The sequence below is a fragment of the Cuculus canorus genome, chromosome Z (assembly GCF_017976375.1).
Source record: "Cuculus canorus isolate bCucCan1 chromosome Z, bCucCan1.pri, whole genome shotgun sequence".
In the NCBI taxonomy this organism is placed as follows: domain Eukaryota; kingdom Metazoa; phylum Chordata; class Aves; order Cuculiformes; family Cuculidae; genus Cuculus; species Cuculus canorus.
Genome location: NC_071441.1, coordinates 5255419 through 5281699, shown reverse-complemented (window position 1 = coordinate 5281699; position 26281 = coordinate 5255419). Strand labels below are relative to the sequence as shown.

The following is a 26281-nucleotide window of genomic DNA, read 5'->3' as shown; positions in this document are numbered from 1 at the left end:
TATAATTGCTAACAAGAGCTGCTTCTCAACTCTCTGTAAGGAAACTGAGGATCTGCAGGTGTCTCTGCATACTGTGTAGGAGTAAATACTAATTTTTCAGTTGTGACCACTGTAGGTTTCCATCTTCAAGGTGCCTTCCACAGAAAGGTGGCTGTTTTACAAGTTAGCTTCAGCTCAGTTTACTCTGCCTGGATGCTTTATTCTTCAATACTTGTGAGCTGCTACTCTCAGCAGCACTCAGTGGTATCACAAAGAGCTTATAGGCTCAGGACTATGTTAACCAAACATTCTGCGTGTTCATCTCTACGATGGTGAAAAAGAAATGGGAATGGAATATTGCTCTTTATTTGATAGTATCTCCACCTTGGAGATGTTGCAATAATTGGCAAGAACCCTGCTGTCAGGTCCCAGCCTGGCAAAGAATGCAAGGATGTGTTTACCTGACAATATAAGGAATGTGTGCAGTGCACCTTTTAAAAAAATATCCAGTCCCAGTCTGAAGTCTGTTTTCTGCATTGTGTTCTCCAAGAATATCAAATAAGACTTCGGATCTTCGTTCTTCTTTCCGCTGACTTGAGCCCAGGACTTCTACAGGATAAACCCCAAGGCTGGCAGTTTTATTTCTTACACACAATAAGAAGCATAAAACTCATCTGTGCAGTAGACAAGTCTCAGATTATAAAACTAATCAATACAAATCTCACCACCTTAAAACTCTGAGGGCACACCAAGATTTTAAACATTTATTTCTCCCTAAACACAGATAACATGTACATTGAAGGAAACAGAACTGCTGGCAAAATAAAACACACCATGCATGAATGATTCGCTGAGAAAAGGGAGTAAAGAAACAATTTATCCTGAATGTCCGCAGATACCTCTGTGACAATGGTGTTAATACAGAATGTCAAGTGGCTATTGCCAGTTGGTAGAGCTTCATGGCTTTCATGTAATTAGATTTATTTAAATGTAAAGGCCTGAGCTCCAGCCTTCAACAGAAGTTGATAAACCAGGAGGTTCCACAGAAATTAAGTTTTAAAGCTGAGTGAGGTAACCAAGAGCAACTGGGCAAAAGGAGCTCTGTACTGCACATACTTCAGACAGCACACACCATTCTCTAAGGCAAAGATCAGATAAAGCACATGAGAGAAAAGACTGCTAGCTCAGCGTTTTTATAAATAGAGAAGTACCTTCCCCCTCTCACTGTGGTTACCACTGTGTTCAGAAAATAATGACTCTTTGGCTCACCCCCCTCTTCTGGCTGTACCACTACCTCCAGCTCACTGGGGTGACCTACAAACTGCATAACTTGGTATTCGGAGTTATTATATTAAAAATATCTTTCCATTGTGCACAATAAATGGTTTAGACATAGGATTACTTAATGCAGAAATATTTTAGCTCCTTTTGCTAAAGGAGTTTGCTTTGCTTGCAAGGTCGTTCAGAATAAGCTCCCTGAACTTTGAACTGTATCTGCAAAGTGAGATAAACAAGAGCCATATAAATACCACAGCCCTTTTCCTCATACTGTTTTCTTCTGCAGTGGAGTTAAGAGGAGCTGCCAAGGAGTGGGGGTAGGAAAGGGTAAGTGTGCTGGTTTTGCTATGAAAGAGCTTCATGACTTAATATTTGGCAGAGTGTCTGCTTGTTTCTTTGCCTGAAAAGGCTGACTGTGGAAATTTCCATTGCAAACCAATGAGAAAGTTGAAACGCGAAAAGAAGTATAATTCAGAACATAGCTCTCCTCTAGTTCACGGGGCGAGACAGCTGTTGCTGGGCACCGTGTGCTGGTGCTGCACGGAGCTGTAGTGGTGTAGACGGTGTCATAGGAGTTTGATGTGTTTATAGTGGGTATAAAGGCTGGCAGCCTTCCAGATGGACGGAAAGAGAAAAAAAAAAATGGTCCTGTTGACATATATTGAGCTACAGTTTAATCTTCAAAGTATTGTACCAAAAATCCTTCTAGTAGTATTGCAGGGAAGAAACATTAGGAACAGATGGATTTCACAAATACTGTTGGCTTTACAGCAGCTGGCTTTTGTTTTAAAAGATAAAATTATTAAACTTTTAACTTTTTTTTTTTAGATTATAAGAAGATGAACGAGATGTGTTACTTAGCAGAACGTAGTGTTTCCAAAACATTCTGTGTTTACTCGCAGACTTTCATGCTAGTAGTGAAATTATACAATTCCACAACCTAGGATGTGTTTGGGACCAGTTTTACAATTCTATGTGTTTCCAGTAATGGGTGTTTTCTGAACATATTAAACCAAAATTATTATATCAATGGAGTAGAGGGAAAAGATATTTGTAGAATTTTGCATATGGTTTGATTTTCATAAACATTAAATGGACTATTTGGGTAGGAGGTTTTGCAAGATCTGAGGAATCCTGAAACTCAGTTTTCATTTCCTGCTTTTGCAAAATTGTTTCAAGTGTCTGTGTTCTTAAGCAATTTTTATCAATGGGATCTAAATTGTACAGAAACACTTGTAAAAATCAGTAAGTTTTCTTTGTTAAATATCTGCCAGGTTCTACAATACTCGCTGTGTCCCAAAATACACTGTTGGAATGAGTACTTTTATGTCAGTGGAATTACTCTGGAATTGTGAGTGAACTAGTCTAGATTCTTACCGGTGTAAACTGGCTCAGCACAACTGATTCCAAAACACAAGAAACGAGGCCACTTTAAAATCACTGAAGTGTTAAAAACGGTCAAGAAGAACTTAGAAAGAGAAAGTAAGAACGTAGTCCTGTTAGTAGCATTTAAAGAAATCCAGTTATGGTGAACATTTTTCAACTGTTTATATAAAACAAAACCAAAAAAATAATAGCTATTTATTACAGGGCAACTCCACTGCAAAATGAAAGGGGTATGATCAAGCAGTAAAGAAAGTAGCTCAAATTTATTCTTACTGATTTTTTTTTAAACTGAATGGAGCCAACATCCTGCTGTGTCTTGTTATGGGAATTTCAGAATCTGAACTTTGGGGATTGATTTGTTTGTTTTCTCCTTTTCCAGATAAAGCCCAGCCATGTGGGCAGGGCTGGGGCTAGTTCTGGCTCTCTGTCTCCTCCCAGGAGGAGGGGCAGAGATCCAGAATTGCAAGGAGCCCCCAGAATGGCGTATTGGGGAGGAAAACCCAATGATGAATTCTAGAGGGTCAGTGACGGTGGTGGCTCTCCTCCAAGCTAGCTGATACTTGTGCCTGCTGCAGGCTTCCAGGTGAGTGTAAATCTCTCTCCCAGTTTTTGTTAAAGTGTGACAGGTCAAACTTTTAATGCCATCGAAGGATAATTCATGTGCCCAACTAAAGAAGCACTCGATGAACTCTTAAGTTCCTCAGATGCTGCTATGCCAACTGGGATGTGTGACCGGTGACCAGGTTAACGCTCAGCAGGAGCGTTCTGTGCCAGTGGCTCAGGTTTATCTCTTGATGGCTACAGATTATCTGCTTCAGACTGTGTTTACAACATGCAAGTATGCTCACCTTCCTGTTAATGAAACCCAAAACACATGAAAACCCAACAGAAACAGTTTCTCAAGACTGTGGTTCAACAACAGATGGTTAAGGTAGCAAAGATGCTGAAGCCAAGAAACGTTGTAATTCACTGACACCTAAAACAGAGATCCATGATCACACATTTATATAATATCTATAGTGGAAAAAGAAAATCAAAACGTGCTTTTAATGTGCATTACCAGCCCCTGTTCAGAGGTCCTAAAAAAAAGTCCAAAAGTTAAGGTAAAGGCTGGCCTTTCAAAAAATTGATGAGGCATTCAAGGGAATCAGTGATAGATTTTTGTAGAAGACCTGGGATGTTGGTGTGCTGGTTTCTACTTCTGTGGAAATAATTAGGTATCACCACAGTAACAGCAGCAAGAAAATAATTTTGAGCTAATCAAAAAAGGGAATAGCGTGCAGTCCCTATCTTGGATTCATTTATTGATTGTGAAATCACTTCCATTTAAAAATTCATAGTCCCAGTTTCAGAGATTGATTTTAATCACTGTAATAACATATTATATTCCCTCTCTAGGCTGCGTAGCTTCATAATGTAATAGCCTTTGCAAGTTTCACAAGAACTAGATTTTAAAAAGTGGTGGTAAATCTGGCTCCATCAAAGTCAAAAGTACGCCTTGTGGTTGGCTTTCAGCGTAGTTGGGTTTGATTCTGTACAGTTTAGAAAGGTTTTTAAAGACTCTTTCAAGCTCTAGACTTATTTCCTGAAACTTACAAAAAAAGTTTTCTAGAGGAATTCAATAGGAAAGATACAAAGGAAAAGGAAAAAACCCTCACCTTGTACAGCGAGAAACCAGCTTTCTGCACTGTAGAGCAAAGAAAAAATGTGTGATGGGATGCCAAAGGGAAAGACTAATAACTGCTAGACAGGTCACACACATATCCTATAGCAATCCTTCCATCCCAGTTGCTGTAATATCTGTTTCCTGGGCATTATAGAAAATAGCCATGTCAAGATGAGTGGGAGAACTATTGGGTTTTTAGTGCAGGTTTGCTTTCTGGATTATTCATCTCCCTGCTGTATTTACAGTATGCATCTTTTAACCGACTATGTGACCACACCCTCAGCATTTAAATAAAGACATCGGATGAACTCGCAGTGTTACACCACGGAGAGGTTGAACAAACTGAAATAAAAGTAACACTGAATTTGATCTGAAAATAAATGTCTGCTTTACTCGGTACTGCATTCTACTCACAAGGACAGGGGCCATGGCTTATTAATTATTGCAGAGTCTGTTATTGTTGATAGTCATGGCAAATCGCAAGAATGTTTTATTTGTGTTAGACTGTTGCCATCAAAGCTGGGAAAAAATAACATTCACTATAATAACCCAAGATGGAGCATGTCAACTTTTGTTGCACATTGCAAATCCTATGATTCTGTAATTATTTACAGTCTTGCTTCTTTACACTCTCCACTAGATTGGAGGACCTGCGACTGAAGTTGGAGAATGAAGGACTGGTCAATATCACATATGTTGTTGTCAACCATCAGGGAGCTTCTTCCCAGAGGAAATTTCACCTACTGAAAGAAAGTGTTTCTGACTATATCACTGTGTACCAGCAAGATGAGCAGCAAGATGATGTCTGGACCACCTTAAATGGAAACAAAGATGACTTCCTCATCTATGACAGGTCTGTATTTAGAGGGGAACACAGGAAAGTATTTGTACGTATTTAGAATACAGCTTTGTAAGTCTCTATATTATTTAATTGATTTGCAAATAACCTGATTACATCATAAGAAAAACATCATAATCAGCTTCTAAGTTGCACTAAATAAAACACTTGCATTTACTGGAACGAGGCTACAAAAGAAAGGTCTGCTTTTGCTTAAGTAAGTTTGGGAGAAATAATTTTTTCTTTATATTACTTTGGATTTATATTAATGTAACTGAGTGTAGAATGTGATAGCATGATTCTGGTCTTAGACTTTCTTATTTTCAGACAACTATATTACATCTATGCATGTGAAAGTAGAATTAAACAGGAAAAGTATTGGAGTTCTCATGAAAACATTTTGACTGGAGTTGTTGAAAATGCCATGCAGCCATGTGGAAAAATTAGTGTCTGGGTGAAACTTAAAACTTTGGAAGAAAGTAGCTTTTTGGTTGTAAGATCATGGGACATCTATGTTTTGCCAGATCCAGTGATAACTTTTAAATTGAAATCCTGATTTTTCAGTCTTGATATGATGGAAATTACTTGAGAAATCCTATGTTTCTGACATGTACATCCAACTACTATTATGTTACTGTTGTGAACGTTCTCAGTTCATGTTGAAACATAATTAAGTTGAATAAAGAATTAGAAAATTACTTAATTTAGTTAATATGATGAAATTGATCAAATAAATTAAGCTTGTAAGATGAAATTGGAACTGGAATGATCTTTAGAAAGTGATTGCATGTTACAGCTGCAAATATGCCCAAATACGGCAGGTCGCTGTCATATGACAGACAAAGATAACAAGGCTGTATGCAGGCCATGGAGGGGCCCCAAAGCTGATTGCCTGAAGACTTCTGTGCTGTTGACACACAGGATACACCTACAACATGAACTGGTTTGGCACTAGTTTGGCCATGATCCATTACCGTTCTAGGGACCTTTATTATTTATTATATATTCTATTTTTTATATATATATATATATTATATTTAATATATATTATTTATTATTATTATATTATTTTTTATTATGTTGCTGGTGCTGGGCATGCTGCAGACGAATAGGGAGCTGAGGCTGGAGGACTGTGCGCTGACATTGCAGGTGCAATGCTTAACAAGGGGCACTTGTATACAAGCTGTGCACTTGCTCCGGCTCCTTGGAATGTACAAGTCGTGCAGTCAAGTGCATACGAGAACACTCAAAGGCCGTCATGGGGTAAACGGGCGCAGTAAAAACCCTCTCATGCACGCTACATCAGTAAATCAGATGCTCTGCAGTGTACATTCCGGTTATGTTGCGTTAAAACATTCTTTGTAAGGATGTGACAACTATGTGGTGATTGGTACTGTTCTGCAAATGGTCTCCTTCATTTGCAAGATAGGTCTGTAATAAGTGTACCTTTGCTAGTCTAAATGCCACTGAACTAGAGGCCTCTACCAGTACAGTTCTGATTTCAGCCAGAAATCACACTTCCCACTACTGAGTGATGCAGTGGAGTGGGCAAACGTTTGTAAAGCAGACACTAGTTTTGGCTGTAAACACACGTTGCGAAGAAACACTCTCCATGGGAATGTATGGTGTGGGTTCATTGATGTGAGTATAAGCTATGATAAGAAGAGATACTTAGTTTTAGGTATATGTTTATGTAACCACAAAGTTCTTTCTTTCCTTAGATGTGGCCGTCTCGTGTATCATCTGGGCCTGCCCTATTCCTTCCTGTCTTTCCGATACGTAGAAGACGCTATTAAGATTGCGTACTGTGAAAACAAGTGTGGAAACTGCTCCTACATGGTATTTTCTTGTTTAATTCTATATATACTAGGAAAGGAAACAGGATTTGATCTTGAAACCGTACTAAAAAGTTAATATTTCTGTGTGATTAATCAAAAAAGACGTGATCTAGAATTTAGACATTTCATGTGTATTGATAGAGAGCTTTTAAACATTTTTTAAAGTGGATTAGGTCCGATTTATAACAGACTGATTATCTGAATTCTGGCCCTTGATAGAAATGCAAATAATTTTCAGAAATCTAAGTGCAATCTTGGAGGCTAATTCTGTTTCTGGAGTAGCTACTCTTGTTTTTGGGGATGCGTAGGCACTTAATGCACGCTAATTTTTTTAAAGGATCTTAGGACTGGTTTGAGTTACTACTCCTTTTAGTTCACATTTAAACACAGTATACAATAGTTACTTTAAAAAAGTGATAATGGAAGGTGCAAATTATTGTTACCATTATAAAAGCAGGGTAGCTTTATGTAACCACAGATCAGATCTACTCTAAGGATTATCAAGAAATGTACATACATAGTCACGAAAGCACAATGAGAAGATCCCACATTTTGGATCCCATCATATGGTTTTCCAGTTAAATGTAGGCCTTGGGCAGGTCATGTGTGGGATCCTAGAAAAAGAATACTTCTTTTGCAATTAAAATTCCTAAAAATTTACATTAAGATACTTGTCTAATTATCAGTGGTGCTGTAAACAAAGGTTCTTTTTGATACATCCAGCAAAGTTAACCTAAATAATTTGAGACTGGTTTTCAGATTCTGCAAAAAGGTTACACTAATTAATATTTCACAGCTAGTTTAATTATATATAATGCCTTTAATGCAAGCTTCTGTTTTGCAGGAATCGGATATTAATGATGTATGTGAAAACATCACTAAAAAAGCAGATGAAGAGCCAACAGAGATAGAACCCAAACCAGCAGGTCATCATTCACATCACCATCACCCACACAGACATAGACACCACCACCATCATGAGGGCAGTCATCATTCCAAAAAAGAGAACCATCACCTTCCTTCTGAAACTCAAAGACATCATCATACCAGCAGTCAGCGTTACAGAGCTTTTGGCCGTAACAGACATGATCACATAGGTAGTCATGAACCGGTAGACACTGTCCCTCCAGGAGAAAGTGTGGGAATTACACAAGATAAAAGGCTATGAAAAAAAGGGAAAACCAGCTGCAAAAACCTGTTAACCTGAAACTGGCAGACAGCATCAGACCTAGCTTCTAGTAGCTGATGCTGCCATTGCCGACACCTTTTGTTTGAAGAGCTAGGAAATTCTGTCACTTGACAGTGTCGTGGAGCACTTCCAAATTCTTGCAGGTGACACGGCCAGCTGTCAGCAGAGGACATCACTGAATCCTGACAGTGACGTCTGCACACTGCTGCCTGACAGTCACCAGCAGCAGGAGAAAGTGAAACTAGTGACACCTCACAATGACAGGAAAAGGCAAAAAACTGAGCCTGAAAAACAAACTAAACACCTAAAAAATGCAAGGGAGTCCTACTACCTAAATTCATACGATCGTGAAGGTGGAAAAATTAGCAGATTAAGTGGTTTTATTGCCCCTGGTTAAAAATTATACTGACAGGTGTATAGACATAAAATAGTGCAAAGCAGTAGATTTCCAGAGCAGTGCTCTTAGAATTATGGAATACCTGTCAAATTCCATCAGTGAAAAGCTTCATAATTTAAAGGACTTTAATTGACCTGTAGTTTGTTTTTCAGTTGTAGTAGGAAGGTGTCTACATTCTTGATTGATTTGTCTGTCTTGTTTTTCTCCTAACATTCTCCTTGCCTTTGTGAGGACAGGAACATAAACTATGACCTAGGGGTTCCTGTCTGATGTTTTGCAATGAAGAACAGAAGAAAACCAAAACAGATATTTTAATCATTTTTTATTAAGAAGATGGAATATATTCCAAAGTTGCCTTTTTTTTTTTTTTTTTTTTCCTAACCTGGGGATACAAAATATGCACAAGAAAAGCTTAGGGAACACGCCAAGATAACTTTTTATCTCAAATGTAAGATAGAAGCAGTAATAGCATTATTTTAAAGGCAGATTTACATGCTTAACTTTTGTGGATTAGATATGGTATCGGGGTTCTTTAATACACACTACTACAGCTTGTAAAATCCCACTAAATCAGTAAGAGCGTGCTTTGAGTGAGAAGCAGTATTAACAACTCTTCATAAAGAATCAGTATCAAAAAAAGGGAGGGGTGGAACAAATTTAAACTTGGTTTAATTTTTAACTTTGTTTATAACAGTGCTGAATTTGATAATCTGTGTTGATTAGTAAGGTATTATACCACTTAGATTTGTATAATCTCTCTGTCTGTACCTTAGCGTTCCTAACCTTTGATTAACTGAGTTGAAGTAAAAACATAGTTGTCTGAAGGATTCCTGAATGAAGAAGAGAATATTCAAGAAAAGAAAACTGCTTTGAAAGTGTACACCATAATTAATGATGGTTTAATAGGGAAATTATTACTCCTACAAAACCTGAATCTCTTTATTGTGAACACTGAAAAGCAAGAAAGTAGCCTTGAATATAAACAGAATGCATGTCTTTGGAATATTTGGCAAGAACGTTTTCAAATAAAAATATTCTGTATTCAGAGCTTGTTTTTACTTCGCGGTGCACAGTTTTAAATATAATGTTCTATTTCTCATTGTATGTACCACTGAAGTACTTTGTATTATTTACTCAAAATCGCCTCCGTTTGAGGTGCAGGTCTTGGCCTTTATTAAGACGTTGCTCTAAGTCTTTTATGGTGTTTCGGAGAATTTCAATTTCCTTGTTTTTCTCCTCCTGCAGATGCTGGAGTTTCTGTTAAAAAAAAGCAAAGGCTTTCATTGTTGAACACCGTATAGAACTATGTAACAGTACAATATGCTATTACTAGTGAGAAATATTCTAATAGAATATTTTTCTTAGTATTTTATGTCACAAAATTACTTCCCTAGAATCCTACTTTTGTGAGACCCCAAGGTCCTAAAGCCTACAAAACCAATATTGCACATACATAATTTATGTCAGTTCTATCTTAAATTCCCAGCTTAACAATTCCGTACTAAAACCACTTCACATGCAGGCTTTTGTTGTTGAATTTTAGCTGTATCAACATTAACACAGAGATGAAATTTGTTGTCTAGAGGTGGGAGGGATGCGTGGGAGAGTAAGACGGACCCCCATAAGGCATCAAACTCCATCCCAAATTCCATTTTTCTGGAGAACAAACACAGTAAAACCCCAGGGAACTGCTGCTTCTGTTTGAAGCGGGCTGTAACAGGATTTAGAGTCTGCCTACTAGGGCTATTAAAGAACATACCCTTCGATAGATACTTTGTGGCAAGACAGAAGCATCTGAAAATGATTTTGTTGTTTTATTCTGAACTCTTGCTAATTTAGCATTGAACTGAAAGAACCAGGAAAAGACAAAACATTAAGCATCAACAGGAAAAAGAGCATGTTAAATAATAAAAGTATAATTTTGACTTTTTTTTCTAATTGGTTTTTGTACCTGAAACCAATAATAGCAACTTTATTTACTATTTAATCCTAGAACAATCAAGCTACTTATTTAAAAAATGATGCAATTACAAGTCATGCTTCTTCAAAAAATGCCTCAAAATATTGCAAAAAGTAAACAGTACAAATATGATAAATACCTTTTGACAAACAAAAGAACTGCTGGAAAATTACTGAAGGCTCTATAGCTGCATGTCTGCTGGAGAAAAACCAGAGGATGCTAAAAAACTCTGAAGTCACCATCCTTCCCTCACCTTCAAAGGATAACTCAGCCCAAACACTTTCACATTTTGTTTCTTTTTTGATATGTGAAAAGTTTGAATTATTTTCTGAATTGTTTCTGTAATGAAAGTGGTTTAAACCCTGAGGCATGAAATACATGCTGAATTCTGTGACTCAAATCTCTGCAGGATTAGGAGTCTTAAAGCTCCTGGAAGTTTACAAAAAATACATTTTCCAGCATTCAGAAATGAAAAAGAATAAAAATAAGTAGAAAACACCAGTTAATTTTTTTATAGCTCAAAAACTAACAAGCTTTTCAAAATAATTTAATTTAAAACAAGAACACAGCAAACGTTGGTGTCCCTTTACAGTAAGCAGATCTCGATTCCTGAGCAGAAGTGACACATACACCACTATGGAAGGGAGCATATTCAACTGATATTTGTAAGTTTTTAAGTTTCCTGGATTCCATCATAATACTTTGTTAAGTACTAATTAACATTTTTCACTACACAATGCCCAAAAGACCTTAAGTCAGCTTTGTAATGTATACCTCTATCTGCAGTTTAATTATTTCATTCTGCTTTTCTTCATTTTGAATTTTCAGCTGTCTAGTTAGTTCTAATATTTCCAGTTCTTTTTTCTCTCTCTGTTCTCTATACTCCTCTTCTTTTAATTCAACTAGTAATACAGTACACAAAATATGATTATTATAGCATATGTATAGATGGAAAAATGACATAATTTCCCAAATAATAAAACTTTCTTGAATAGGTCAATATTTCACAAGAGAACCACTTAATTCAAGCAAACCCCATATATTAAAACTACTTGAAAACCATCTTGTCCCATCCCAGTAAGATAGAGTTTCTTTAAAGCATCATCATGTTTGAAGCAGAGTTTGTCTGGCTTTCTTCAGTGAAGTGTATGACTAAAAAATTCTACTCTTAAAGGCTATACCAAAAATGGAAAAATAAAAAATATTGAAATTTGGGTTTTCTTTTCATTGCAATGTTATTTATTTGTGAAAATAATGTCCGACTCTCCTGAGCACAGCTAGAACAGCAGCCCAGCTTGTGGTTCAAATCAATTTTCCAGTCAACAGCTAATCCAAAATTTTATTCCTTCAGATTTTTAGGTTCAAGTTTCCAGCATCTGTCCTACCTGTCTGGAAATTTCTGCTTGTTCTCTGTTGCTGTACTATTGACGTATTGCCACTATCTAGTCTCTTGAGCAAAGATAAAATTCAATTACACACTGTCCACTTCTAGCTATCATATGTTTCTGCTAAGAAATGGAACTTGTACATGCACTTATCCTAGCTCCTACAGCTTACATGTTTTACCCAATGCCATAGCATTCAGTCTTCAGAGAACTTACATTGTTTTCTTATGTCACAATTCAACTGTGTTATTTCCAATTTGTGGTCTTCCTCTTTGTTTTTAATTTCTGTCATAAGTTTCTCAATCTCATCTTTATATTCCTGCAAATGTAAAAACTGTCATAAAAATCTTAAGGTTTCTGTGCTGCTAGCCTTCTGCAAAGCACATTAAATCTAATAACATACAGTACTCTCTAAGTAACTACTTGCTTTATCCTTGATCCAGTAAATGCAAAATGCCGAATTGCTTTTTACACAGTCTATCTGAAGTGCATGGATGAAAAATACAGCGGATTTCATTATTACAGCTATCAGTTAATATAAAACTAGGAACTGTATTATTAGGAGAACAGGCAAATGGAGACGTAGTACTCCTTTTCCCAGTCCAGGATATGATATAATGCTGCAGTTAGTTAAGTGACGACAGCTTTACTATTGAGCATTTTCGACTGCAAGAATGTATAACAAAAAATTGTATTTAAAGTATGCATTTTGTTAATATTACTTACACCAAAGATTCTACAACTTCATCCTGGCAGCAGGAGAAACACTAGTGATATCAGCAGTAATGATGCTGCTGACATTGATACTCAAACGAAGAGTTTGAGCACACCTATTTTAAGTTTGTTCCAGTAACTATTCCAGAATTACCAAGGATGTGGCTGTAGCTGCCAATGCAGAGGTTCTTACCTCTTACTCCAAGCCCTTGTCACTGCCTTTTGACAAGGTAGGCAGACATTCAGCACAGCAGTGCTTGGAGGCACTCACAAACGTGGTTACTGATTCGTAGTAATAGTATACATGGACATAGTCAAGTCACTGCCTTCAGAGCCGCAACAGTAAGTTCCACCATGCCCATACATGGATATAATGTATAGAGTCATAATATTCCCATGTTTTTCAGAAGACATTACTTATTTTATTCTCAAACTGTCAAGGTAACAGCTCTATTGGTATCAAAATTTAATTTTAGCTCAAACTTTGTACAAATACTGGCAATGAAAATCAGCAGTGAGATTCATAATCCTATACAGCCAACAGATCTGTAACTGTAGCACAGAAAAAAAGCAGAGAGATGGTAAATGGAATTTATTATCACACACAGGTAAAAGGTAGAGACTTATTACCTTCATAGCATTTACTCCCAAAGAAACTATAGACAAAATTCTGACAATTCTTGATTCTCTCACAGTACAACTGATGTAAGAAATATCAAAACCTTATTTCCAAACAAAAATTTATTTTAATGCAAGGGATTAGATTTGAGGATGTAAAGTTCAATTTGAAGCTAAATACAGCTAAAAAAAAAAGTGCATCTTAGGCTGAGGCAAAGTTCTCAGCACTTAGTTTTGTCCTCTTAGTCCTGCTAACAAATTCTCATAGTGATACTGATGTAAGAACAACTCTTCTCTTTTTACACCTAATATGTGTTAGAAAAAGTGCAACAGTAATGGTATCAGTAGCAAATCTGAGAATATAAAGGTATTTGAACTGCTACAATAGAGATAAAATATTATTTCTCTCTTAAAAGAATAATAATTTGTGACTTACCTGTTCACAAACCTTTAATTTCTCTTCCAAGATGTGAATGGTATCCTTCAGTCTATCATTTTCATCTATGTAAACAAAAAAACATGTAATACACCGAAAAGTACATTTTGGCAGTATTATTAGAAGAAGAAGAATAAGGAAATTTCTTTCATTTTTTGACTTGTCTGAACTTTAAGAAATGTTTTAGTAGACATGATAATCATAATTTATAGAATTCATAATCTCAGTCTCCATTTTATTTAACAAGAAAATTCATGGTTTAAAAATAGTATTTGCCTGGTATTACTGCTTTAAACTGTATTTTAGCCTTCTGATAACTGATTCAATAAAATCTAGCTGCAAAGTTCTTTGTCTCAGAAAAGAAATTATTATTATCATGTCTACAGCAGTTTTGAATTGGAAGATGGAACTTTTAAAGCACTTTTTTCTAAAAGGCCAGAAAGCAGTATATAAAAACCAGAATTTAGAAAAAGCAGATAATGCTTTTTTTTGAATTATTGAAAGTCACTTTGATTATTAAAAGCAGCCCTGTACTTCCAAATTTTTCAGAGATATATTAATATTTACACTAACACACCTTGAACACACAAGGGCTATAAAATTAACTGCATGGTATACATATATATTCTGGCACAAAGATATAGTAAATATACATTTTATTTTAAAATAGCAATAAGTGTTTGTCAAGTATTTGTGGATAAGAGTGAATCTCTTAGCAATATTAAACTGAGGATTAAGACTCTGGTTTTACGAAGTAATAAAAAGTATGCATAAGCACTTTGATAGACTGTGGTCCAATAGCTGAATGATACTTTCTCAGTTTCTGTAAAATTGCCTGTGGTATGCTGAAATAAATTTAAAGCCCAACTCGGTGAGGCAGAACTTATTCTACATGTGGATTCTAGCTAGGATAATAGCAATAGACATTCATTAAGCATACAGTCCACCAAAATCTGCACAGGGTTGATTCTAGATATATTTTTTTCCCTTTCTATTTGGCTGCCACTGAATTTCTCTGAAAAAACCCAGTAAATATAAACAAAAAATTAAATGCCTGCTAATTCTAAATTACAGCACAGTACAGAATACGTAAGAACAATTTTGCTTTTACCTTTCACGTTACACTGGTTTTCAATGGTTTGTGTTAGACCTTTTATCACATTCTGTAGAGTAGTACATTCTAAAAGAAATGAAAAATCCAGTATTTTTAAACAATTTCTTCATAATTTTAATATTTTGTTTACAAATTTTCTCCAATATTTTATAGTTATCTTGATTAAACATTAGTCTGAATCTTCTTACCTACTACAGAGATAATTCACGTTACCATTACATGGTTACTGCTTAATTTTAGCTTTTACTTTGATGACACATTAAAAACAATTTTATCAAGAAATACGAACAATTTCATAAAACTATTTCATTTTTGGTTCTAGCCAGAAAACAAAGATGTTATTGCTATTTGGGAAATAACGAGATTTTCCATTGCAGCAATTTGATATAATTAACGAAACTGAAGCTTACTTTCCTGACAGAATATTTGCCAAGACTAACACTATCCACCCACTGCTTTTTCTCACCTCCTTTTTAGTTCATGTTCACATTCATCTTGCTGCTCTACATAAATGTGAAGATTCAGAATATGCTCCTACATCCCTATTATCTCATCTTAAAATCATTATATGTATGCATGTGTATAAGCATGCAACTTGCTATCAGTTTACATATTTATATTTTAAAATTTTTTTAACTGTATTTTTAATATTTGAACACCATATGGGCTGCCTGTAATAAAACATCTGGTCTTCATTAAAAGCTATTTTTATCCCTTTTGTTCTTTTGTAACCTTACCAGTACCTTTATAAAATATTCTAAGACTGGAGACACGAAAACTGAGATTGCTTGCTCTTACGACTTTTCTTCCTATTTTCAGAGCAGCACTAAATTTCTGAATTTTTTTAGTAACTTTTAATTCCTGCAGCAGATAAAGCATGCTAAGTTATGTGTCATAAGACTAAAGCTCTGTTGAAAACTATAGATTCTATAATTAAGAATACATTACACAGTAATAGCGTCAAAAAGATTAATTAAGCTCAGAGATTCAGTTTTCCAGTCAATCTTTTTGACCTGTAGTCTATTTTTTCATCAAGTCGGCTTTTCATTTGGCCGTACTTAGCTGCGTTCTCTCATTCTATGCTTCAAAAAAAACCAGTAGAGGGCGGACAAACAGCACAGAAACATTGCCTCCCCTCACTTCCTGCAATGGCTCAAAAGGACTTGTGGAAAAGTCCTATTCAAAGTTGGAAGCATTAGGCTAGCATGCCCATTTGTACCAACTAGTTCTCCTAGAAATTTCCTCCCACTTCAAAATGTATAGAAATAAACAAAACTGCTTGTAATCCGTGCACAAATTGGAAAGAGATCTATGTATTTGAGTAAACAACAGTACAGCAGCTACTTTTACAATGAATCTCAGCTATTTAAGCGCAAGCCACCCATTTGTCCAGTCCCAAGAATATCTGCTTATCTTCCTTATCTTTAAAGGACGTATCTTGGCAAATCCCTTATGAAGTTACAGTTGTGACTGATGGAAAAGATTACTGGGAACCCACAAGTTTTGCTTACCTACGTTAAAAATGAAAAAGAAAAAAAATGGTTGCAAATTTGTGCATCACTATCAAAACATTTGAAATGGATTTTGTGTGGTTCCCTCCCTGTAAAGAATATTCCCTACGTGCAGAAAGACTCAACAGCCTAAATGCTCTTTTCCCCTGTTTAATAACTATAATTTGTTGCAGTTTCTTCCATCTGCATTTATAATTGAAGCCACTGGGGTTTTCTAACTTGACAATTAAATGAATCACTTTTTCCTTTAACACCTTTGAAACACTAAGTCAACAAATATGTAGTCCTGAAGATGCATATGCTACCGTAAGAATTCCATAGTGCACTTTCTTTTAAAAAACTACAGTATATTTTAGTTCAAAATCGTAGCCTGCACCAAAAGAATGCATTTAGTCACTAAAGAAAAACTTTGGAGTAGAAAACAAGAACACTAGATGTGTATCTGTTTTAAGTGGACGGGCAATAATTTACACTATGCAAAAACTGTGGTCCCGAACCTCACCTTTACTAAGCAAAGAACATATCAAGACAAAACAAAGCTCATTTATGGCCCTTCAGAACATGTACACACTTGTCCAGTTGCTCATCTTTTCCCACCTTATCTTTGATTAAAGTGTTTTACTTTCTATTTGTTGAGTTTTAGGTTTCTTTCTTCGCATTTCCTTCAGAATTCCCAGTCCTACCTTAAACAATTCTAAAGAGAAACTTCTGGCAATCAAGGATATCAAGGAGCCCTCCGGTTCTCACACATGCTTGACATTTTTTGGGGTGTGAAATGCTGTTCCTATTTCTGTTTTTCACACTAACCAGGAGTTCTTTAGCCAGTATAAAACTCCACTTCCTCCTCGCCACGGTCACTGGCCACAAAACCTTCATGGCAAGCGGACCAACAGCTTTTCTTTCCGTAGTGCTTTTTCTGCTCCTCTGCTCAGAGCAGCAAGTTTATTTGGAATCATGGGTGAATGAACCATCCACCAGCACATAGTGTCTCATTTTAACTTAGCTGTTCTGTGAATTGTTTCGTAGTCTACTAACAAGCCTTACATTCTAAGGCTGAGTTGTTTACCTATCCTGTAATTCATTTGCTTTTGTATTAAATTTGTCATAGGATGAACTTGAGAATGCTCTTCAACTCGAGAATGTACATTATGACCGTGTGCTGACACTTTTCATCAAGAAATTGACATAGCAGTCCAAACCTAGGGATTTTTGTTGCCCTTGGACCAAATGATACTTCTAGGAAATGTGGCTGAGCTGGGTTCTGACAAGGAGCCTGGGAATAAGGCTAGGATAAGTCCATTTTTCCAAGCCACAGTTGGCAGAATCACTGCTTAAAATCCATTCTTGCAATTAGAGTCTGTTGGGATAACTGTGGCTAGAGTAAGAACGGAAGTATCACTGCTACCTTTGGTCTCTTGCACCTTCTCCAGTCTTGCACAGGATCACTCTATAACCTCATCAAAAGAATAAAGTGTTTTTTTTTTTTTTAATCCCACAGTGGTTTGACTTTCAAGTAGGTTTTACAAACGATTGAATTATTACACACAAAACTTAGTGTTCTTGATTCTCAATACACACTATGCTATCACCCCTTCTGAAGGGTCAATGTGCAGGTGAATTCAATAAAGGCGCAAAGACCATTTCCATCCATTTCAAAATGAAAAAAAGTGAAATGCTTTGGAAACATATACTCAATACAATTTATAATAACTACACCAAGTGTAATGTCCTTTCAAAATATTTTTAATATTACAGTCACTCCAGTAATGTTATAACTGAAGGCCTGAACACCTGACAGGATCCACCACAGATTATGGCAATTTACTGCCCCAAGATACTTCGTGAAATTCTGATTTCTGATCACCACTAATGAATACGGTTCGAAAATATAAACTTAATACGCACTTCATGCCATGACACTTAAAGTGTTTACTTTATTGGTAAGCTCGTTAACCTAATAAAACAACCATGAGAACTGTCTTAATTTCTATATGCATTCTGCCCCTTTGACATCCCTCATTTACTTTTTACTTCTTTATCATCAAGTAGCTTTCAGAAACATCTCTTTGAAGTCTCACGTTGTTCCAAATTCTTGCTTTTCGCTTTTTTTTGTTGCTACTACTAACAACTCTGCAATCTCTCTTAATGACCAGAAACCTTGGCTTCCAACAATTCTGCCTCCTATCTATACCTGTACAAATTTGTACAACTATTATGACTTCAATATTACTGAGATTTGGGGTTTTTTTTCCTGAATATCCCTGCTGTTAAAACTTTAGTTCATATTTCATGCTGATTGCTCTGGTATTTTTATGTGGACTTCTGCCAGCCACATTTTTTTCTTCCTATCACACGTTTCAAAACAGCTCCAGAGTTCGGTCTCTTCAGTTATATCAGCACAACTATCTTCCCAAATAACTTCCCTCTTATCTCATTGAATTGAGGCACTTCTATTTACAAAACTCACATCTCTGCTGATTTTCATCTATTTTCATTACATTCTATTTACATAGTCCTTGGAGCAGTCATCCCAGCTGCTCTGATTTCCCAGCTTGTTTCTTTTACTTTCACTGGCATCTTTGACCTCACAGCTTTTATGCCAAGAATAATTTCTCTTTTTTAATCCACCTTTTCCTTTTTTAAAAAATATATTTTTATAAACTCTCTCCCCTCTGCTTTTGTCAATAACGAGGCCTCTTGATCTGTTTCTGAATGACTGTTCCGCATTCTCTAATTTTTCTAATCTTTTTAGACTAATCTATACTTCTGCTATCCACAAGCTTCTATGGAATTCATTTAGCAACTCTATTTTGTAACGTATGGAAAAATTCCTCCTTTCATTTGCTTTAAATTAATCAAAAAGTTTAACTTCCATCTAGTTCTCTTACTACAATAAAAAATGAATAGTCATTCCCTATGCACTTTCTCTATGCCATTCATAATTTTACAGCTATGAGTCATATCAGCTCTATTCTTTCTATTCAGGCTGAAAAGTTTCTCGTCTACTTGAAGCCTTCTTTCAGATTTTCCAAAATGGTGACCAGACCTGTGAGGGTCCCAAGTGCATTGTCCTTCAGCCACCTTCTGGGTGTTTGGCTGCGCTCAAAGCCAACTTAGAAACTGAGTACAGTTGGTGATCTTGATAAACAGCTCTTAGAATAAAGCTGGAAGGAGATCCAGAAATGGCTGCCCATGCTTCCCTTGGGAGCTGTTTTTAAGCTGAGGCTTTTGCCCTTGGCTTACCTTAAGCTATGCTGCAGCTGTGTTGCAGCCACATACCATGTAGATCTAGACCCTGGTCATGACAGACGGCGTGACTTCTTGGCTTGACTGCATACTTACCTCCTCACTAGGGACCTGCTAACAAACACTAGACGATGTATGGCCCTTGTTACCATTTCTGTACCTCATCCTGACTCCAGTCTTGACCTTAGTCCTGTTCCATCACTACGTACTTGTTTGGTAACGTGGACTTCTGGCTAGCTCTGGCAGCCCCCACTGGGCCTGCATCGCTATGGTGGGAATGAGTCTCAGCTGTGAAGCCCCTACTTTTGTGGGCCTTGTTACGTGATCGGTTTCTGCTTCTCTGTCCTTTGCCCCTCCCTTACAACACCCAACCTTGCCACATTCCGTGTTATCTTTTCTAGTTCTGGTGTGTCCATTTTGAGATGTGGGGACCAGAACAGTACACAAAAATCATAGGCTTTACAAGGACATGCTTTTTATTTCTCTGCTTCTTCCATAATCAAGCCTATTCACTGTGTTTGCTTCTTTGACCTGGTATTTTCAGAGAACTGCCCAGAAGGACACTAAGATCTCTTTCCTGAGAAGCAGCCATCTAAGGCCAGCCACTGTTTATATATAATGCTTCCCAAATGCACTGCTACTGGTTTTCATCTCCCTTTTTATCACTTGTAATTCTGTATAATGAGATTCTTGGTAGAACTAAACAGATTAGCACCATTAGCAAGCTTCACTTACTTGCTCGCTCGCTTTTCCAATTTCTTTTTGGATTATGCTAAATTATTCAAGTCCCAGCAAATATCTAAGCGAAACCAACTGGTAATCTCACTCCAGCGTGAAACTAAGCTTATTCCTACCTTGTTCTCTTAACTTTTAACAAGCTGACTCGTCAGAACCAAAGTTCTATGAAAAGATGGCACCTTTCAGCAACTCCACAAACTACAGAAGGATAAGCAACCACAAAACTATGCTAAGTAGGAGATTTTATTTCTCTTTTTGAACACCCATCTGAAAAGATATACTTCCATAAAAAACAACAAAATGTTAATTTAATAATTTTCTCTTCAATTCCTCTTTTATTTGGCAACTTTTTTGTTATGATGTGGAGGCATACAATTCCCACCTGTAAAATAGTAAATGCCATTTCATTATCTAGCTTCTATTGTAACAGTCTGAATCCTTATAATATTAGCTATTATTGCTATTCATAACTATTTAGCACCATAATGACACTTGCTATACAAAGTAAAAGAAAAACAACTCAAGCAGATCACATTAAAGCTGATATTAACACAAGTATAGCCTAAGGAATAAAGTTAGAAAAGTGGTGTCAGCTTAACTGAACTCAGCCTTGAAGGATGACATGCTATTCCTTACACTTCATAACCAAATTGGAAATGTCACTGAGATAAAATCTTGATGGTGACATTATAAACACAAAATGAGCTGTCACACTGTTTAATCTGACCTATTCAGTGATTAAATCTCACACAGGTAAGAAGTATAATCACTTTGGACAACTTTTTAGTCCTTGAGGAGTTAAACAAATGCCTAGGCAGAACAAAACATTGAGCTTCCACCGATACTCAAGGTCCTTACACAATCAATTTAAATGAGCAAAATTTGGAGGAATATTAAAACTTCAATATCCTAATCAGCATGGTACAGGGAAAATATATTAAAAACCCCAAAGTGGGCTATCAGGTTCTTCCTAAACAAACCACAATGCACATACAACTAAGATATAATTCTCTATGTAACCTCAGAGCACCAGCCCCACCAGTCTGACATGCCACCTCCAGTTACATGTAAGCTTTGACATTTCAGAATGCAGCAAAATACATATTCAGGAATGCATGTGGCTAATTTCTCATTGGGCAAAGCATTTCCGGTGACCAGATAAACTATCATATTGATACCAACGGAACAGCTCAGCTGGGAGTGCAACAGTGTCAGTGCTGACCTTACTAGTCCCAGATGTTGACACTGTTCTTCTATACAGACCTCTGAGCTACTTACGGTTTAACATAACTCACAGGATAGCACTTCAAGAAAAACTCCTGATGTTAATTTGCTGAAAAACGTTAGCTTTGTAAACTGTGGGAGTTCACTAGAAGCTCAAGTGAAAGGTAAACATTTGGCACAACAGCAAGGTAAATAATTGGCACAATATCATCAGGTGTACCAAACTCAATTTATCCTCTCTCTTCTTCCCTGCTAACACATTGTTTCCCAGGAAAAGGATATAAAGCAATCAGAAGAAAAACGATAAAAGGAAAAAATGAACAAAAATACAAAAGGAAAGTTTCTCTTTCACAGGTATTGCACGAACTCAAAAATCCCTTGAAGTGGATGGGTACTAACATCACTGGAAAACAGTTACTTTAATGTAGTTCTCTAGACACATTTGTGGATTAGTTATCTGGCTTATGCAAATGAGATGGATTCTATTACATGACGTAAGATTAAGCATTACTGTTATTTACACAATATCTCAGATCCTTGATATTATAGTTTTGTATTTTATATGACTGAAAATAATGGAAATATTTCTCAGAATTTCCTGAATATATGCAAAACCCATACCATTTCTTAAAAAATAACTTGCCTTCTTTTGCTGATTCTTCTTTTGATTGACTTAATGTTAATAGCCTGTTACATTTTTCCAGCTGAAGAACCAGTAAGTTATTTGCTTCATTAATTTCTGATATTTTCTAGAATATTGGAAAAACACTAAAGTTATATTAATATACTCTATGTTATAAATCTTGATTTTTAAATTAATATATTATTTAACAATTTCACAACACTGCAGTCACAAACCTGTAGAATTTGCCATTACTTAGAAAAGTAATGCTAGACTTGAAAGCTTATGCTATTTGAGTCTACTCTGCAGCACTAAGAGTGCCAACTTATGTCCCTAGTTATAAATTAGTTTCTTCTCAGTTTTGGAGTCCACAGTCTGGATCAATCCTCAGCCAGGTTCTTTCTACTACTTTGCATATGAAGCTGCCAATGACCTCAATGAGCACCAACGTGAGTGATGAGCGCGAACAGGAATTGATACAACATGCTTTTTCCATGAGAACTGCTAAATTTATGTTCGGTACCTTTTTTATATTATCTCTGGTATGGTTTTACTGGTCAGGAAATCACCACAGGGCTGGACAAAATGGGTCTAACAAGAAATACAGCACCAATTTTCCTCAGAGGATCAGTCTTTCAAGAACTAACATATAAGTAAGATAAAGAGAGCTCAATGCATATGGAGTATAAGAACAGACGCTACTGCTATGGCAATAACACTTTGCTAGAACAACGAACAATTTCTGAAAGGACAGTCCAGCAAAGCTGTGTGACACTGTTGTCTTCAACAGCAGCTTCTGATACAAAGTTATACTTCCTGAGAAGTGGCTTTTTGGCTTTTCCTGAGAAGCCAAAATTGGCCTCTGCACCATTACAATTCTAGAACAGAAACAGAGGCTTCACAGGCTCCCTGGAAGTCACTCGTAACATGGTGATACAGTCAATATGAACACCTTCCAAAGAAAGCTGGTATTAATGGCATGTTAATAAAGAATAAACTGATATAACTTAAAAGAAATTTTCACTTGAAAAGCTTATTAAAAGGTCACAAAATATTTATAGATAGCGGTTCTCATATGTTTTTACTGTTTTCACTTACTTTTTCTATCTCTGAGAAGTTAACTAAAAGTTTATCAAGGTTCACCACGCTGGTTTTCTTCATAGTTTCTTCATGGCTGTGATTCATTTATTTCTCACCATATAATCTAATGATCACTGTACCTATAAAAAACAGACCTATGAATTAATATATTTCTCATCCATATTACGTGAAAAGATTCTATATGCACACATGTAAGCTGAACAAATAACATCTTTTTAAATTAAAACTATTTTTTGCATGTGAAGCTGAACTTCAAGCACCCTAAGATCTTCCATTTCTAGGAAACTCAGTGAATGTCAGAAACCCCAAGCAAAATCTGTCAAACCGTTAGATGATATAGTTAAATCTGGAATATCTTGCTGCAATTAAAAAACAAACCCCGAATCCACTTCCATAGATAAAAGGATGTATTTTTACCTAAATGTATCAGTGGTCTGCACAGAGGATGCTTTTAAAACATATGGCTAATTTCTCTTTAGATACACTGCCGAAACAGACTGGTCTTCCTGCCCTCATTTTAATGAGTCAGAAATTCCATCCATTGAAACAATTACTCATTCTCTACTATGCGTATTTTAGAGACAACATATGAAATTCTGTTGTTTTATTAACTTAAAAAATGTTACTTAAGTAAATGAGATTTTACCTGGCACGCATTCATGCAGGACCTAGACTTTTTACCTGTGTAGAAGCTTTAGTACCTAACTATGCAGCCTTCAAGTTACTTTCACATTTTCTCATAAAAAATTTGCATTAATATCAGTGATGAGACACTGCAGTATGTAAACCTTTCGGTATGAGTAAAAAGACAGTATTCTGAAAAGTACTCACATAACTCCAGATTATGAACACACTCTTGTTTTTAGTAGAAATTCTACTTAGAGAGCCTTCAACAGAGATGGATCTGAAAGACGCAAGTACGAACGCTTCTAAAAATATCTAAACTGTATCGGAACCTCACGCTCCACAAAACAAAACTTCCCCAACCAATAAACCACATATGCCAGACAAAATCATCAATTCTACATGGTAATATATGGACTATCTTTTTATGAATAACAAAAAACTGCAATGAGATATGAAGTTAGAATGCGTGCAGTACCCAGAAACTGAATAGGTTTCCAGACAGAAATACCTACAGTAAAATTAGAGGGAAATAGATACCTAAGTGAGTAACTATTAAGCAGGAAACAAAATAACTGAATTATTTTCTCAATCAGTCAATATATACAAGTCTTTATGTGTATGTAACTTCTTTGCCAAAGCAGTAAGATATTTGTTCTGTGTGTTTAATACCCATTTTTCTCTTGTATCCACTGTTGCCTCAGAGGGACTAAAACTAATTCATTAGCTAAAGCTAATTATTTTTTTTAATTAACAATTTAAAAGAAAATATGTAGTATTAGAGAACTAACACTTCTAAGTTAGTGGATTTTTAACAAAGCCTGCATTCTTACACACTTACGTTATTTCAATGCAATCATTTGTTAAAGTGGACTTTAAGATAATTCATCCAGGACATTCAATCTTGCCTAATAATTACATATCTTAAATGTTCTACTTGTTGATAATCTAAATATACACTGCAAATGTCAAGCCCTGATCTTTCCAGTTCTTTTCATAAGCTACATTTTATATATTTCTCAGCCCCCTCTCCTTTTTATCATGCTCATAAAGCTGTGTTTTACCCTCTAAATTTTGACTGAAGGTGGCAGTTCATGGAGCTGCCATGTCATGCGCTGTTTTGTGTGTTTCCTTAGTCCATGGCATCATTTATTTTCCCAGAACACAGGATGTGCTCAGGCCTTGGCAGCACTGGGCAACCGTGCCACTGGGAATAAAGCTCCTGCTGAACTAAACCAGCAAATAAAAAACGATATGTTTTAATTTTCCAACAGAAAAACTAATCACTTCTATTTTTGTGTATCTTATTATATACGTTATGTCACCGGAAGGCACTTTTGTTAAGCTTCCCACCTGTTTTGAACTATGATATTTGGAACATAACAGCTTAAGCAGCCTAGTCTGACGGGAGGTGTCCCTGCCCATGCCAGGGGGATTGGAAATGGATGATCTTTAAGGTTCCCTCCAACACAAACCATTCTATGATATCTCCCACCAGACCAAGCTGCTCAAGTCCTCATCCAACCTGGCCTTGTACACTTCTAGGGAGGGGAACACAGAAATTCCCTTGGCAACATGTTCCAGTGCCTCAACAGCTTCATTGCGAAGAATTTCTTCCTATGTCTAATCTAAATCTTCTCCCTTCCAATTTAAAGCCTTGTCCTATCACTCCATGACCTTGTGAGAAGTCCCACTCCAGCTTTCTTGTAGCCCATTCAGGTACTGGAAGATCACTATAAGGCCTCCTCAGAGCCTTCTCTTCTCCAAGCTCAACAGCCCCAAATCTCAGCCTGTCCTCGTAGGAAAGGTGCTCCAGCCCTCCGATCATCTTTGTAGCCCTCCTCTGGTGCCATTCCAAAAGCATTATATACTTCTTACGGTGAGGATTCCAGAACTGGACACAACATTCCAGATGAGGTCTCACAGGAGAGGAATAGAGGGGCAGAATCTCTTCCCTCGCCCTGCTGGCCACGCTGCTTTTGGTGCAGCCCAGGACATGGTTGGCCTTCTGGGCTGTGAGCGCACATTGCCGGCTCACTTCGAGCTTCTCCTCGACCAGCACCCCCAAGTCCTTCTCTGCAGGGCTGCTCTCAAGGACATCATCCACCACCCTGTGTTGAAACTGGGATTGCCCCGACCGATGCTTCAAATGTATCAATTAAGGTACACTGCCCGCACGCTTTAAAGACCCAAACTATCACCGCCACAGCGCGGTTGAACCCCAGTCCCTCCCCGGGTTTCAGACACCCGCGACAAGACAGCGGCACGGCTGCGGTGCCGCAGACCGCACCGACGACGCTTGCTGAGCCCGGTGGCCCCTTCCCCTGTTGCACCTCCTCAGTTTGCCCGCACACAGCGTCCCGAGAAAGCCCCGAGCCCCTCACGGCCCCACGGGCACCGAACACCCTCTCCCGCCT

The 26281-nt window shown here is 36.9% G+C and overlaps 2 protein-coding genes across 2 annotated transcripts; one reads left to right on the top strand and one right to left on the bottom strand.

Annotated features, from left to right (window-relative positions):
* The first annotated feature begins 1426 nt into the window (after positions 1 to 1426).
* Positions 1427 to 9616, top strand: SELENOP (selenoprotein P). The gene is made up of 5 exons (XM_009564926.2): positions 1427 to 1584; positions 3023 to 3226; positions 4950 to 5162; positions 6869 to 6986; positions 7830 to 9616. The coding sequence occupies exons 2-5, from the start codon at positions 3036 to 3038 to the stop codon at positions 8472 to 8474; spliced, it is 1167 nt and encodes a 388-aa protein (XP_009563221.2). The 5' UTR covers positions 1427 to 1584; positions 3023 to 3035; the 3' UTR covers positions 8475 to 9616.
* Positions 9331 to 26281, bottom strand: CCDC152 (coiled-coil domain containing 152). The gene is made up of 10 exons (XM_009564927.2): positions 26198 to 26281; positions 24072 to 24144; positions 23238 to 23359; positions 22161 to 22266; positions 14796 to 14864; positions 13685 to 13749; positions 12133 to 12235; positions 11306 to 11433; positions 10331 to 10417; positions 9331 to 9828 (listed from the first exon to the last, which is right to left on the bottom strand). The coding sequence occupies exons 3-10, from the start codon at positions 23322 to 23324 to the stop codon at positions 9706 to 9708; spliced, it is 768 nt and encodes a 255-aa protein (XP_009563222.1). The 5' UTR covers positions 23325 to 23359; positions 24072 to 24144; positions 26198 to 26281; the 3' UTR covers positions 9331 to 9705.

Excerpts from the sequence above, each read along its gene's own strand:
- CCDC152 (XM_009564927.2), bottom strand. The coding sequence starts at position 23,324 with ATGAATCACAGCCATGAAGAAACTATGAAGAAAACCAGCGTGGTGAAC. Across the intron at positions 10,418-11,305 it reads TAATTAAACTGCAGATAGAG|TTCAATGCTAAATTAGCAAG; the intron begins GTATACATTACA and ends TGGTTCTTTCAG. Across the intron at positions 9,829-10,330 it reads CACAAAGTATCTATCGAAGG|AAACTCCAGCATCTGCAGGA; the intron begins GTATGTTCTTTA and ends TTTTTTTAACAG.